The sequence below is a fragment of the Poecilia latipinna genome, unplaced genomic scaffold (genome assembly GCF_001443285.1).
Source record: "Poecilia latipinna isolate Pla-1442-1.1 unplaced genomic scaffold, P_latipinna-1.0 Scaffold949, whole genome shotgun sequence".
Lineage (NCBI taxonomy): Eukaryota > Metazoa > Chordata > Actinopteri > Cyprinodontiformes > Poeciliidae > Poecilia > Poecilia latipinna.
In genome coordinates this window covers 123,784-138,781 of record NW_015113565.1, presented here as the reverse complement: position 1 = coordinate 138,781, position 14,998 = coordinate 123,784, and the positions used below count along the sequence as shown (strand labels likewise).

General features: G+C 42.5%; 1 protein-coding gene across 1 annotated transcript; it reads left to right on the top strand.

Annotated features, from left to right (window-relative positions):
- The first annotated feature begins 22 nt into the window (after positions 1-22).
- Positions 23-10,597, top strand: arhgap35b (Rho GTPase activating protein 35b). The gene is made up of 7 exons (XM_015049490.1): positions 23-238; positions 2,853-6,763; positions 7,013-7,154; positions 9,103-9,180; positions 9,333-9,464; positions 9,647-9,752; positions 10,103-10,597. Exons 2-7 carry the CDS (start codon positions 3,044-3,046, stop codon positions 10,512-10,514), a joined length of 4,590 nt encoding a protein of 1,529 aa, XP_014904976.1. The 5' UTR covers positions 23-238; positions 2,853-3,043; the 3' UTR covers positions 10,515-10,597.
- The last annotated feature ends 4,401 nt before the right edge of the window (positions 10,598-14,998 follow it).

Sequence of the window (14,998 nt, the reverse complement as noted above, 5' to 3'; positions counted from 1 at the left end):
GTTGCAAAAAAAAAAAAAAAAAAAAAAAAGAAAGAAGGGGGCGAGAATCCAGACAATGTGTGATAGGGATTCATTTCCACTGACCACGCCATACGCAGCGTTGTGATATCAGTGTTATTTGGGAGCAGTTCCTGGCGTTTATTCTGCGGCTTTTGCTTATGCACATCAGGCGGCGGCGAGGGCTGCGGCAAGCACTGGCCTGACAGATGCGAGAGGAGAAAAGGGGAGAAACGCGATGGTATGTATGCCCGATCGGCTTCTTTATTGGCTGACCCGGAGAAGCTGACGAGTGCTCACACCCAAGACGAACTGGGTGGAAGTGGGTTCCCTTTAATCGCTGTGTGTCGGCGTGCAGCAGGGCAGGTCAGTCCACAGCCCCGGCGCTGCAGTTGCATTAGGCAGCAGGCCTGGCGTGGTCAGCCCCTCTGAGCACCCTGAAGCCAATGTTCACTGGTAATCCTTAGCGGAACACAGAACTTGTCTCTGTAAGCGGGTTATACAACCCTGCGAGCTGAATTTGCGCTCCAGATCACTGCTCAGAAGGGGTCAGTTTTTTTTTTTTTTTTTTTAAATATCTGTTTATTCGGGCATCAGGCCTAGCTCAGCTGCCCACATTTGTTTTTGACCCTGCTGGACTTTGCCTTTAAAGAAAGGGCAAATTGTGTCACCTCTTTTTTTTTGTTGGTATTTTAAATATAACTGCTTGGGTAATGTCGAAGTAGCCAAGGTCACTTCGTATTATTAGTTTTACCTTATGAAGTGGCCATCATAATGGCATTGCATCAGTACTAATATAGAAGCAGTTATCTGTGCTTTAAAAATAGATGGGGTGAGAAAGTTTATGGCATCTTTTGCTTTGTTGTACTTGTGTTTGAATGTTTTTGGGGGAAATTATTTTTCTAGTGGCTTTTATTAGTTAGTAGGTTTGAGGAGGAGCATGTGAAGATTATATTTATAGTCTTTTTAGTGTTAAATATTTAACTCATTCAAAAAAAAGCTTTGACTTGGTAGAACAGGTAAAATGGAGTTTACTGCTGATGATGACTGATGATTGTTTCATCTGTTTAAAAGTGAACTATAACTGGATATATATATATATATATATATATATATATATATATATATATTTACAGTTATCCCTCGATTGTTTATATAAATTATTTTTTAAAAAGAAATGCCTCAAATACTGATCCTTGAAGAGCACCTTTCTTTATTTGTGCAGCTAAATAGTTGCATATGTTGCAAATATATGTTTTGCAATGGTTGGACAACCAACATTGAAAACCATAACATATTTTTGAGTTTAGAAGGTGAAACTATGGTGGGGATTGAAGTTAATATCCAAAAACAAAAGCTTAAACATGTTTTTTAGATGCATATAAATCAAAACCCAGCAGATTTATTTTGGAAGATTTTCACCCATTTCCCCTCAGGAATATTTAGCATGAATAATTTCTGAAATACCTCAACTTTCTGACTTTTAACCTAAACATGGGAAACTTCTATAATTTGAGAGTTTAGTTTATTTCAAATTTATATAAATACACACACACACTCACACATATATATATTAAACATTTTGCTACCTTATGTGGTTTGATTATGCTGTTGACATAAGAAGATAGTTGGGGGATGGGAGGATAGACGGTTGGGCTTGAAGGCATTTAAGTTAACATTTATGTTCCAATGAATCAAAGTTTGAAAATTCCTATTGATAAACAATATCACGAATGTAAATCTGGTCATTTTCCCCCTTTTGTAGTGGCACTATTTGTCTGGCTTAAAAACAAGTAGAGAACAGCGTGTCGACAGCACAGTCATTTATATGCATGTCACTAAACTCACTGATCAGCTGATACATCACTTGAAGAGCCACTCCCAACATGCTTGTTCTTAGATTTTGGATCTCAGTCCCTGTCTTTTTTTGTTTTCTTTTTAGATCAGCTGAGCAATGCTGAGAGTAATCTGTGTAATTTTGCTGGTTACAGTATAAAATTATCCCTGGTAAAATGCAAAGACCTGGTCCGATATCTTTTAATTTGTCACCAGTGAAAGTGTTACTCTGGCTAAAGCTCGGTTTTTTAGTCAAATTTTCAGCAGGTTTATTCAAAAACTGACATTAGGGCCAGTCATATGCAGAGTTCCAGCAAAAAGTCATTGCAAAATAGAATATGTCCTCACAACAAAGAAAACATGTCAAACTAGTCCGTCATCCTGCATTGTTGTCGCTGCATCGCTGCAATTGATAATAAATAAGCTTCCCTTTTTCATGGAAATTTGCGTAAACCTGTGTTTTTCAGGTTTGGCTGCTACCACAGTGTGAGAAAAATCAATGGCTTCTGCCAGCAGATATTATAATGGCTGGCATTAATGTTTCTGTAACACTCCCCTCAGTAGGTTTGGCTTGTAATGAATGATGATGCCAAAGAAATACAATAGGGCTTTACTAAAGAAAAAAAAAATCTTGGAGCTGTACAGTAAGAAAGCCAACAGAATAATTTCACACAGTGCGCAACTAATTGATGTAATTTTTGCTTGCACAATGTCACACTTTGGTAAATAATTGATATTTTAATATTGATGAGCAAAAGAGACTATTTTGTCGCTGAAACAATAAGGATGGTGTGCAAAAAAAGGTCAGCTTGGTGTTAAATTATAATTCTTGTTTTAGAGGTACACATAGCACAGCATTTAGAAGCATGTTGCTATTGGATATATAAGTTTTTTAAAATTTAAAGTTACTGGTAATTTCATTATTTCCAAATGTGTTCAGTTTCTTTTTTTTTGTACATTTTCTTGATTAACAAATGCTCTTTTTGTCTGACTTCCTTTCTTTTTGTTTGTTTTGACAGGATGTGACTCTTATAAGGAATGAATGAAAGGACCTGCTGCTCTTATCACTGCACTGTTATTTATTATAACTGACGCCCAGCAGAAGAAGGAGCAATCTGATCTGTTCGGTGGATCAGCAGTAGACGGACGAGCATATTAGTGATCTCTTTTATTCAGTGCCTGTTTGTGGCAGGATGAGTTTCGAAAGGCTATGATGGCGAAAAAGCAAGATGCACGATCGCCCATTTACAACCTCATTGTGGTGGGTTTGTCTGGAACAGAGAAGGAGAAGGGGCAATGTGGGGTGGGCAAATCCTGCCTGTGCAATCGGTTTGTGCGACCCAGTGCTGACGATTTCTACCTGGACCACACATCAGTTTTAAGCACCAGTGACTTTGGGGGTCGTGTGGTTAACAATGACCACTTTCTATTTTGGGGGGAGGTGTCTCGGGTCCTGGAGGAGGGCCCTGAGTGCAGGATGCATGTTGTGGAGCAAACCGAATTCATAGATGACCAGACATTTCAGCCACACCGTAGCACTGCTATGCAGCCCTATATCAAACGAGCGGCTGCGACCAAGTTGGCCTCGGCAGAGAAACTCATGTACTTCTGCACAGATCAGCTGGGTTTGGAGCAAGACTTTGAGCAAAAGCAAATGCCAGAAGGGAAACTGCAGGTTGATGGCTTCCTGCTTTGTGTTGATGTGAGCCGCGGCATGAACCGTAACTTTGATGACCAGCTGAAATTCGTCACAAACCTTTATGGCCAGCTCAGCAAGACCAAGAAGCCCATCGTGCTGGTGCTGACCAAATGTGACGAAGGTGTTGAGCGCTACATCAAAGATGCGCATACCTTTGCGATCACAAAGAAAAGCCTCCCAGTAGTCGAGACTTCTGCTCGCTCAAATATTAATGTGGATCTAGCCTTCCTCACGTTGGTTCAGCTTATTGATAAGGGCAGGGGCAAGCCCAAGATCATACCTTATTTTGAAGCCCTGAAACTCCAGAGTCAGCAGATAGCCTCAGCCAAGGATCGCTACGAGTGGCTCATTAACCGTATCGTCAAGAATCATAATGAAACTTGGTTAAATGCCAGTCGACGAATGAACAACTCACCAGAGTACAAAGAATATGTTTTCTTGGAAGGAACAGCTAAATGCAAAAAGCTTTTTCAACAGCACGTCTACCGCCTGAAGCAGGAGCACATCGAGAGGCGTCGCAGGATATATCTTAGCACTCTCCCTTTAGCACTTAGTTCACTGGTGCCGGATCTCGATGAAATAGATCAGCTGAGCTGGTCTGGAGTGCAGAAAGTGCTTGAGTCCAAGCAGCACTTTACTCACTGGTTTGTGGTTCTGGAGGATTCTCCATGGGAAGATACATCTCACATAGACAACATGGAGGATGAGCGAATCCCCTCTGATCTTCTGGAGACTGCTGAAGCAGAAGATATATTCAATGCCCATCTGGAACATCTAAGAAATGAATGTAGACGTGCAGAAATAAGACAGGAGTTTAAGCAAAAGTTAGCATCCTCTCCCTTTGTTACCCCTGGTAAACCATGGGAGGAGGCCCGCAGCTTCATCATGAATGAGGAGTTTTATCAGTGGCTCGAGGAGCCGGAGTACTTGGACCTGTACAACCGCCATCAAAAGGAGATTATTGACCGTGCTAAAGAAGACTTCCAGGAGCTTCTGCTTGAATACTCTGAGCTTTTTTATGAGCTTGAAGTGGATGCCAAGCCTAGCAAAGAAAAGATGGGAGCAATTCAGGAGGTTCTGGGAGAGGAGCAGAGGTTTAAGGCGCTGCAAAAGCTTCCTGCTGAAAGAGATGCCCTTGTGCTGAAGCATATTCACTTTGTCTATCACCCCACCAAGGAAACATGCCCCAGTAGCCCTCACTGTGGAGACTCTAAGATTGAGCAACTCCTAGCATCTCGTTTTCCCACCTGTTACCCCTTCTTTGATGTGAAAGCTCATTTTGGGGACACCAAAGCTGATAGAATTAATTTGGTCATCCTAGGTAAGGATGGGTTGGCCAGAGAATTTGCCAATGAGATTAGAGCTCTGTGCACAAATGATGACTGGTATGTTTTAGATGGGAAGATGTATGAGTTGACACTGCGGCCCATTGAGGGGAACGTTCGTCTTCCAGTAAACTCCTTCCACACCCCCACATTTACCCCTCATGGATGTCTTTGTCTGTATAACTCAAAAGATTCTCTGTCTTATGTGGTAGAAAGTCTTGAGCGACTTAGGGAATCAACTCTAGGTCGAAGGGATAGCCAGCTGGCTCAACTGCCAACATCCCTTCTTTTAGTCACTAAAAGAGGAGTGGGCTCATATGTTGATATAGGTGGAGACACTGCCTTAAACCTAATAACACAGGGACAACAAGTTGCAAGGAGACTACAGTGTAGCTTTTTAGACCCAGCCTCCCCCGGTGTGGGCTATGGGCACAATGTAAGTGAGACTCAGATCAATCAGGTGCTGAGAGGCCTTCTTGATGTTCGAAGGAGCACATCTTTTAGTAGCAGCTCCCCGCCTCTCCTCCCTGAGCCTCCCGGCCTCCGAGACTCTCCACATCAGCCAGCCCAAGAGGCAGACCTACGCATTGTCATGTGCTTAATGTGTGGAGACCCCTATGACATTGAACAGCTCCTGTCTCCTTTCCTGATGCATCAGCATTGCAGACCTATGTCGAATAGTGGCACTTCTGTGTTGTTAGAGCAGACCATTGGGGGGCACAAGCTGGCCATAGAGCTTTCTCTCCTCTCATATCATGCCTCGTTCACTTTAAGGAAGAGCAGGTTAGTGCACGGCTATATTGCTGTGTACTCAGTCACCCGGAAAGCTTCCCTGGAGACCCTGTGTGCATTCTTATGTGAGGTTCAGGACATTATCCCCGTTCAGCTGTTGGCAGTAGGAGATAGTCAGGCTGAGCTCACCGACAGCGACTTTGCCTGTGAACAGCTGATTCAGGGGGAGGAGCTGGCCCATGAGATCGAGGGTCGTTTCAATAGTGTGGTTTGTGGATCTGGGGGAGTGGTGGGAGGCCTGCACAGAATAGAAATGTTCCATTCATTTCTGATGGAGGTGGTAGAGAAGCGCAACATTGTGGAGGCCACGCATATGTATGACAACGTTGCAGAAGCGTGCACCGTTGAAAATGTATACTCCCCACGCTGCATCTCTCCCAGTCCCGTGACCATGTTTGTGGATTCGGAGGATGACGTAGAGCCTTCTCCACCGTATTACGACGGCACTCTCTCCTCTCACGGCGGCGGCTTCAACATGCCTGACTTGGACTCCAGTGACATCTCTGTCATATCTGATATCAGAGACTTTGAAAATAAGCTCAACAACAAAATACCCCCCCAAGTGAGGGTAAAACCAGGTGTCACTTTTGACTTCCGGAAGGTTAGCCGTAGTCCCTACATAGACACCCTAGGTCATCGTCGGTCCTTGCCCTCTGCTGTTACCTGGGTACCTGGTGGAGATGTGGGTTACGACCCCTCAGACTACGCCGAACCCATTGATGCCGTCTCAAAGCCCCGCCCTAGCAACGAAGAAATCATCTACTCAGTCCCACATGACAGCACCCAGGGCAAAATCATTACCATCCGCAACTCCAACAGGATGCATTCAAATGGAAATGGCTCAGACAGCGAGGCAGACAGCAGCTCTTTGGAGCGAAGGAGGAAGTTCTCAGCGATCGGAGTGAAGCCCCGACTGTACCGCGACCGCTCGAAGCGTCTGGGCAAGTTTAGCAGTTTCCGTACAAGCTTTATAGGCAGCGACGATGAAATGGGAGCTCTGTCAAAGTCCAAAGATGACGACTTTGGGACTTTGAAAGGCGACAGTCTTGTTAATGAGGAGATTGAGGACCCAAAGAAGAGGAACATTCTGAAGAGCCTCAGGAGAACAGCCAAGGTTTGTATTATTACAACCTTTTCTATTCTCAATCTTAGAGAAATTACAGTAGTTTTTGTCCAAATGTTAAATATTATCATTAAGGACTATTTTGTTTCAGCCTATGGAGTACAGAAGTAATTCCAGCACAGAGGTATAACCCAGTGAGATGGATCCACAAGCCTTGAGAATTAGCAGCCACTGTGAGGGGAAACCTGGCTTTGATGAATATTTTAAACTAATCAAAAATCCTGTTTTCATTTCTGGCAGAAAACAAGACCAAAGCCGCGTCCATCGATTCCCAAGCCCATGGAGAGCTGTTACTTTGGAGTGCCACTAGCCAGTGTGGTCTCCCCAGACAGACCAATTCCACTTTTCATAGAGAAGTGCGTCCACTTCATTGAGAAAACAGGTGAGTTCCTTTGGTGCACTGAGAAGATTACAGACCTAAATGTTCATTTAGGTTCGAGCAAGCTGGACTTCAAAAGTACATAAAGTTTATTTCTTACAGATTTGGACCGATCGACACTCAGGGCTCAGCTTCCCGAGTTTGGGGCTTTAAATAATTAAAGAGCAAAATGAGAATTTCTACTTTAATAATCCTATCATTCAGCCTACGCCACTTATAAAAATGAAAGTGTTTCTGTGCGTTAATAAAGACTTAAGTGCTTTTTGAAAGACTAGAGAAAATAATTAGTCATAATGAACAGTTTAATATTTGAAAAGGGAAAACTGAAAATGTATTAATTTGTAGGAGTGATTTGGTAAACAAGAATGCTTCAGTTATCTTTTCATGATCATTATCTTTAATATGTATTTCTTCTTATCATTTACTGGCCAGTAGAACACAATATATGTTTACTTTACATTGATCCTTTGTTTCTAACCGGATGCCGAGGCAGCCGATGCTCATCTAACAATTGCTTTAAAGCAAATATTATGCTCAGTTAAGGTCAGTGCTGACTCATTCGTAAATCGGCTGGAATCAGCAGAAATGCTCCAGATTGCGCTGTCCATATCTCCGCTAGCTGAAGACTGCCAGATAAGCTTGAAGTGTTGCTTCCACTAAAGGCACTGACCAGACAAACACAATAACACCCAGTCATTTGTGTATGAGTCAGTGTGTTTGTATTCTTCTTTTGAAAACATACTGCCTTAGTGCACATAATATGGGCTGCATCTGGTGAAGATATGTAAAAAAAAAAATGTAGAATTCATAAAATCTGTTCTTTTATCTCAGTTCATTGAAACGGAGATAAAAGAATAAATATCTCAGTTTATTAAAACTGAGATAAAAGACTGAATATCCAAAAATCACATTTTGACCCAGCTGCACTGCATACTTGAAGAAATAAAATAAAAATTGGTCAGATAGATTTATCACCAACATAAGCTCAAGATCCAGTGTCTTTGCACTTCCAGCAGCACAGCTTCTCACACGCATCTAAAACTTGGTTAGGTTTAATTTAATGTTTAGACTTATTGGATTTTTATACAATATTAAACAATACATTTTCTCTACTTCACTTCCTCTCTGAGTAATTTCTCTGGGGAACAATTCGCTTCAACCACTCATTTCTCTTTATTTGGGCTAATTTGCTCCAGTTTACAGCCAATTCTCTGATACAAAGATGTTTTTTTTTTATCATTACAATCAGTAAAATTACCACTAGTGGTCCTTTTACCATAGTTTGCAGTTTTGATAATTAGGTTAAAGGTTACATTCAGTTTATTCATATTGCGCCAATTCACAACAAAACAAATGGACCGGCCTCGTAAAATCCATCGGAGGTCCCAGTCAACAGAAAGGCTCATGTCTCTGAATGCTTTCCTCGTAAGATTTGTATTTTTTGTTGTTGTTTTTCCCCTCAGCCTTCGAGCTGAGTTGACATCTGCTGACGACAGATTTTCTCTATATGTGGAACTCGCACAAAGTCAAACTAAAGGCCTGAGACGTAGCAATTTGCGATAAAGAATCAGAGATTATGCTGCTCAGGTTACATTACGCGTCGATGCCGGCGAGCGCTTCCAAAGGTTTGCTACTGAGAACCTGGAGAAAGTCGCAGAGGCAAAAGCTGAAACAAAGTGATATGAAAGCTCAGTTTTGCTCTTTCTTTGGAGCCTTGTTTAGTCCATGAAGACAACTGGAGAGCTCCAAACAATCAAAACATGCTTTTTTCTTTTTCAGGGCTTTGTAACCTGATCACGTGATTTGTTTGGTGCTTTTGGAAAGCGTCTGTATAGTCATGCCGGTTTGCAGAAATGCCGATGAACCTTTTGTGCTTTTCCTTTTTTGCTACTATGCCTCCCTCAACATACACACACACACCTTTCTTTCTCTGCTTGCTTCGTCTTCCCAGGCCTGAACACAGAGGGGTTGTACCGTGTGAGTGGCAACAAGTCCGAGATGGAGAGCATGCAGAAGCAGTTTGAACAAGGTGAGTTGCTCATGTGTAATTTATCTGACTCTGAAAACATAAACGTAGGGCTGTCAAAAGGAAAGTGACAGGCTGCTGCTGGTGATGACTGAAACCGGCGCTCTGGCTTTCTCATCTGATCCCTTCTACCTTTGTTGTCATTTCCCCTTCAGACCACGGATTAGACCTGGTGGAGAAAGACTTCGCCATAAACACTGTGGCTGGAGCTCTCAAAAGCTTCTTCTCAGAGCTGCCTGAGCCCCTGGTGCCTTGTGCTCTGCAGGTGGAGCTATTGGACGCTTTCAGTAAGCAAACACTGCTGGGCTGGGAGGGTCCTCGCACAAAACATAAAACGATTATTTCCTTAGGAGGGATGGGAGCTCATCTGGTCTTGCTATTGTTTTGTGTGTTTGCGGTATTTGGGGAGGAACGTTGTCCCGACGAGCTAGTGACAGAGTTCAGCTGAGAGAACTCTGTGTTTGTGCAGAAATCATGGACCGAGAGCAGAGGCTGTATGCCATGAAGGACGTCCTGAGGAAGTTCCCCAAGGAGAACTATGACGTCTTCAGATATGTAGTGAGCCACTTGAACAGGTAAGCTTTCTGATTTCAGTCCCGGTTTAGCCGATGGACTGGTTTGCGTTTGTTTTGACCGTGTAAGTCCTTGAACGTTTTCCACATTTTGTCACGTGGAAAACTTTCATTCATTGTAAGTCAGAATCTCAAACGATATGCCGCTGTCATTGCAGCAGAAGGTGGGTTTGCATCCTTTTGTTTCCACATTATGCTCACGCCCTTCTTCATGTTTGTCTGTCGCATAAAATGCCTTAAAAGACCTTTGCAGTCGTAACGCTACAAAATGTGAAAACTATTGGTATTAGTATTAGTATAAGTATTGGTTGCTTTTTTGTGTGTTGCTGTAGATGATGTGTGTTTGTTCCCAGGGTGAGCCAGCTGAGCAGAGTCAACCTGATGACCAGCGAGAACCTGTCCATCTGCTTCTGGCCCACCCTCATGAGGCCCGACTTCACCACGATGGACGCCCTAACTGCCACGCGCACCTACCAGACAATCATCGAGACCTTCATCCACCAGTGTGCTTTCTTCTACTACAACCAGCCGCTGATCGACTCCCCGACGGGGCTCGGGGGCCTCCCCGCCTCGCCCACCACCACCCTGGGCGGGAGCTCCGCCTACTCCTGCTACCGCTCCTCGCCTCCCCACACCGCCGCGCACTTCAGCCCCCTGCAGCAGTCTCCGCCCACCACGCCACAGTCGCCCCTTCAGTCCCTGCTGCCGCCGCTCCACCAGCACCCCCACGCCCACCACCCTCCTGCTGAACAAGAGACACTGTGAGAGACGATGACACCGCGTGTGCCCCATGATGATGCTGGACCTTGTCACCGATACACACAAAACGCATTCAGACATGAGAACAAAGCTAAATCTCAAACGTGGACAATCCTAGGTTATGTAGGAGTGGGTGGGGAGGTGAGGGGTGGGGGGGGGCAGGAAGTGATCGTGGTCATAGTTGTGTGAAATGTGGCATGCTTCCATTATCAGTGAGGCGGAGGACGCTGCAAGGCTACACTACCGAGAAACCTCCAACCCAAGCTGGACTGAATGATTTTCTTTTTTTTTATGTGTGATATTAATTTTTCTTAAAGTACCACCACTGGATTTATGGACCAGCCCCCCTGTAGGTCCGCAGGGCAGCAGTTTGCTCCATAGAAGCAGAAGATTATCGCCTGCCCTTTTTTTAATTATTTTTTTTAAGCATTTCTCATGTTGTTCTATTTGAGGGGCTCAGCATGGTGGGAAAGGAAAGAGGGTGGGGTATCATATCCAGGGATGCACTTTAATGATCACTGTTTTTCTTTGCTTGTTTCTGTTTTAATTTCTCAGCTCAAACAGCCATATGTACCATTGCCTCAACTGAGCTCTGGCAGATCAAACTTTGTTTACATCATGTTTTTTTTTTTTTTTTTAACCCTCAGACCTATCTGAAGCACTTTTTGATAGTGTAGTGTTAAATATGAAGAAATGCCACATAGGTTAATTATCCACATTGTTTGTTTTTAGTGGCTGAATGTGGCACGAGTGCAGGATCTTTTTGTAGAGAAAAAAAGCAAGCAAGCAAAAAAAAAAAAAAAAAAAAAAAAAGTTAGTCTTCTAATTAGATCCAGTTGTCCCCCCTGTTTTGGGTTGTGATGGAAAGTCTGAATCTGTTTAATGTTCCTCATTCATCCAGACATGTGGGGAAAATAAGGAAAAAGAAATTCTTCTCATCTTCTAGCTGTTTGTTGATCCGAGCGGATGTTTAGGGGCTTCTTTTGTTTCTTTTTTTTATCAGACATCAGTCGAAGGAGAACTGTTGCCAAGTTGAATGTGTAACCTAGTCGCATCATCATCATCCTCATCGTCGTCAGCCGGTGTCCATGGAAACCAAAATGCTTGAAACGCGATAGGTAGCTCGGCGCGTTGTCGTGCTGTCCGTCGACCCTCAGCTCCTTGTATTCACGTCATATTAAGAACCTTTAACCGGGTCTGGGATCTTTACTGTTACTGCTGGTTCTGCTGAGACGGAACCTGGTCAGAGAGAAGCGAAACCCCTGCTGCGGTTGGGACCCGTTTCGGGGAGCGTCTGCTCACCGTTTTCAGAGGCAGCTCTGCAAAATGAAGGCCCTCTAACTTTAACCTTATGAACTTTTAACAAGAAAGTAGCCTGCTGTCTTTGAAATGCGAGGATTGTAGCACTGTCTTTTGGTTGCGTTTGCATTGGGCTCATCTGTTTTACTGGTACTGTTGGGGGGATTGTAATTTTTTGTGTTCAACAGACTGGAACAAGGAAGAAGAAGAAGAAAAAAAAAGTGTTTTTCTCAGACTGCTCTGAGCTTGAAGCTTCGACCATTCAGACCAATATGATACCTGGGAGTGTATAAATAATATTGCTGCATTATTTGGCTTTCTGCAAAAAAGGAAAGAAAAAAAAATAAAGAGAGAGAGAGAGGAAAAAATACCCGACCAAATGTGCCGTTGGAAGGATCAACGAGTGGGTGCACACCACGTCTCCGTTATGGTTGTTTATTTGTACGTTGTGGGGAAGGGGAGGGAGGGACGCCGCCCTTTAGTTGATGGTAGAAAACATTTCTAGTGTGTATTTCAATTATCGGAGGTTCCTTTTTACGATTTTTGTGAATGGTTTAAAAGGCCACTTAAAATTAGTGCATGATTAAAAAAAAACAAAACAAAACAAAAGAAATTAAAAAAAAAAAAAACATAAGACCACACATGAAGGGAGGAGGATGAATGCCCTCTTTCTGTTTTTAAAACATGAAGTAAGTGTGCGAACAAGAATTGATTTAGCTGAAAAAGTTCATGTATTGTGTGCACCAGGAGCAAACGGTGGAATTTGTCTGACCGAGAACGTTTGAATATGAAGGCCTTATGTGAACTGTATAATAGTTAATAAATTAAATCTTGTAAAACTCCCAGCATGTGTATGGATGTGTGTATGTTTTTTGTTGATCCAATTTTCCAGTCAAGAGTCTGACTTTTGATTTTGCTATTCAAAGCACTAAGAAACTTTGAGTACCAAGCATCCTACTTGTTGGAACAGCAGTGTGTATTTATATTTGATTTGCTTTCTGACCAAGCAGCAGAACCAAACCTCGGAGAATGAATCACGTTTTATTAAATTTGAATCACAGATAAAGAGAAAGATAAGCTTCACTTCATCTTTAGAAAAATGTGCCTGACATTAGCTTGCGGTAGCAAAATTACTTTCAAGTAGTACGAATACTTTTCCACCGCACTGTGCATTTTATCTTCAAAGTTATAAGCAGACACCTTCAGCAACATGAACACATGACATATTTTACGCAGGAACAATGGCTCAACAGGCGCTTATACTAAAGCTTATTAAGCAGAAGCTTTAGTATAAACGCCCCGGTGTATGAAACTCTAAGAAACATCTATTATTCACAGCATATCCGTCATGAACCACTGCACTCTTTTAGGAGAGCACCTTTCGTCACAGTATCCCGAAACCTCTCTGGACGGTCATAGCTTTGAAAGAATCACTGCGCCACCTTGTGGCCGTTCAGATGAAGAGCAGGAAAAAAAAAGAAGATTTGGGCGTGTCCCATCTAGCAGATTACCATGCCGTTACGAATTTATGCTCTTGAATCGTCTAGCTTTGTGGGAAATAGCGAAACTAATTACAGTGCAAATATTCAGGTAGGCGAGAACGTCTTGTACCAGAAGCATCTTATCAAAAATCGGGCTTTCCCCCCCACATAATGGAGCCTGTTATACTTAAATGCTGTCAGACAATTTGGTGACCGCCCAATGATGAGGATGCAAATGATCCGCTCTTCAAGGAGCTGTCTTGTTTAGTACAGCCACTAGAGGGCACCAGCGGCGGCGCAACACAGAGCAGTTACCAGACATCAGTCAAACCAGCCAGTTACCAGACGCAGATGACGCCCTGTTATTAGAAAGCAAACCGGCAATTGCGTGATGTGACAACATTTATGCAGCCTATGAAATTGAATCAGGCTGATAGACTGTCTGATGCGCTTGCAACTGCATGCAACACATTTCTGGATTCCCAACATCTAAACCTGACCTTTCTTCCTTCGTGGTAATAATTATTGCTTTGAAAGGCGACTGAGCTCTTCCGACTTACTGAATTGGCAGCTAATTGCCCAGCCAATCAGAGAGCTGCCTTCAGAAGACGCTGGCAGGACGCAGAGCAGCTTTAAGGCCATAAGGTGCAGAAAATGGACTTTGTCGATAGTTTTATTAATCTCAGCTACAAATAGAGTATGTCTAGGAAGTTACCACCAAGTACTGTTGAATTGCATGGTTGGCTTTTTGCTCTTTCAGTCTGTTAGAAATATGTTGGCTTACAAGGTCAGAACTTTCTGATTTATGAGGTGGTGTGGATTCAGCTGTTATACATCCGTCAGTTCCTTTGTATAATTGGAGCGATGACAACAGTTTTTCCAAATGGATTTGACTGTAGTTTGAGTGCTTAAATAATTAATTTGCTTGCTTAATAGTCATATTGTTAAAGTTTAAACCTGACTGTATTGCTCCGTTTCAGAACCACATAAGCAGATGTAAACTTATTTCTGGATACCTTTAATAAAGGGCAACTTAAAGAGAACTGAAGGAACTTTGTGCATTCTGATCAATGCCTCCCGACAGCCACATGAAATTAGGTGCTTTATGTTGTCTGCAAAGCGTTTTCATATATTTTTTTCCTGTGGTATGAATAATGTAACAGTGACTTTACTGAACAAAAACAGAATGGTCTGAAATTTGCCAGAAGAGTGCTGGCGGTGGTTTCAGGTACAATTGTCCAAATATTTATTTGTATTTTATATGTATTATATACACATACCTGTCCTTTCCTTTCTGGAGGCTGGCGTCCATCTTTGCTAACATGAAACATCAGGCTCTTTCTAACGTTAGGTCAGTTTTAGTCAAAAAATAATTTAAAAAAAAGAAAACGGTCGGAAATGACAGAAGCCATGGCATATGAAAGATAGCTTTATTGCACAAGGTGTTAGAATGATCTTTTTAGTTTTTGCTTTTTCATAGAAAATGTACCTTTGAACACAAGCAATTGCTGTAACAAGCAACTTAAAGAAATGTTTGGGATATCTTCAACGTTTTTTTTTTTTTTTTAATTTTTCATACATTTTTCCATCAATTTTTCCCTTTTAGCAAGCATGCAATGACTTTTCCGAGGGTCGAACAAAATATAAAATAATGATATTAAAAAAAGTAAATGGGACAAATGACAACATCAAAATACGTTGTTTTAAAAA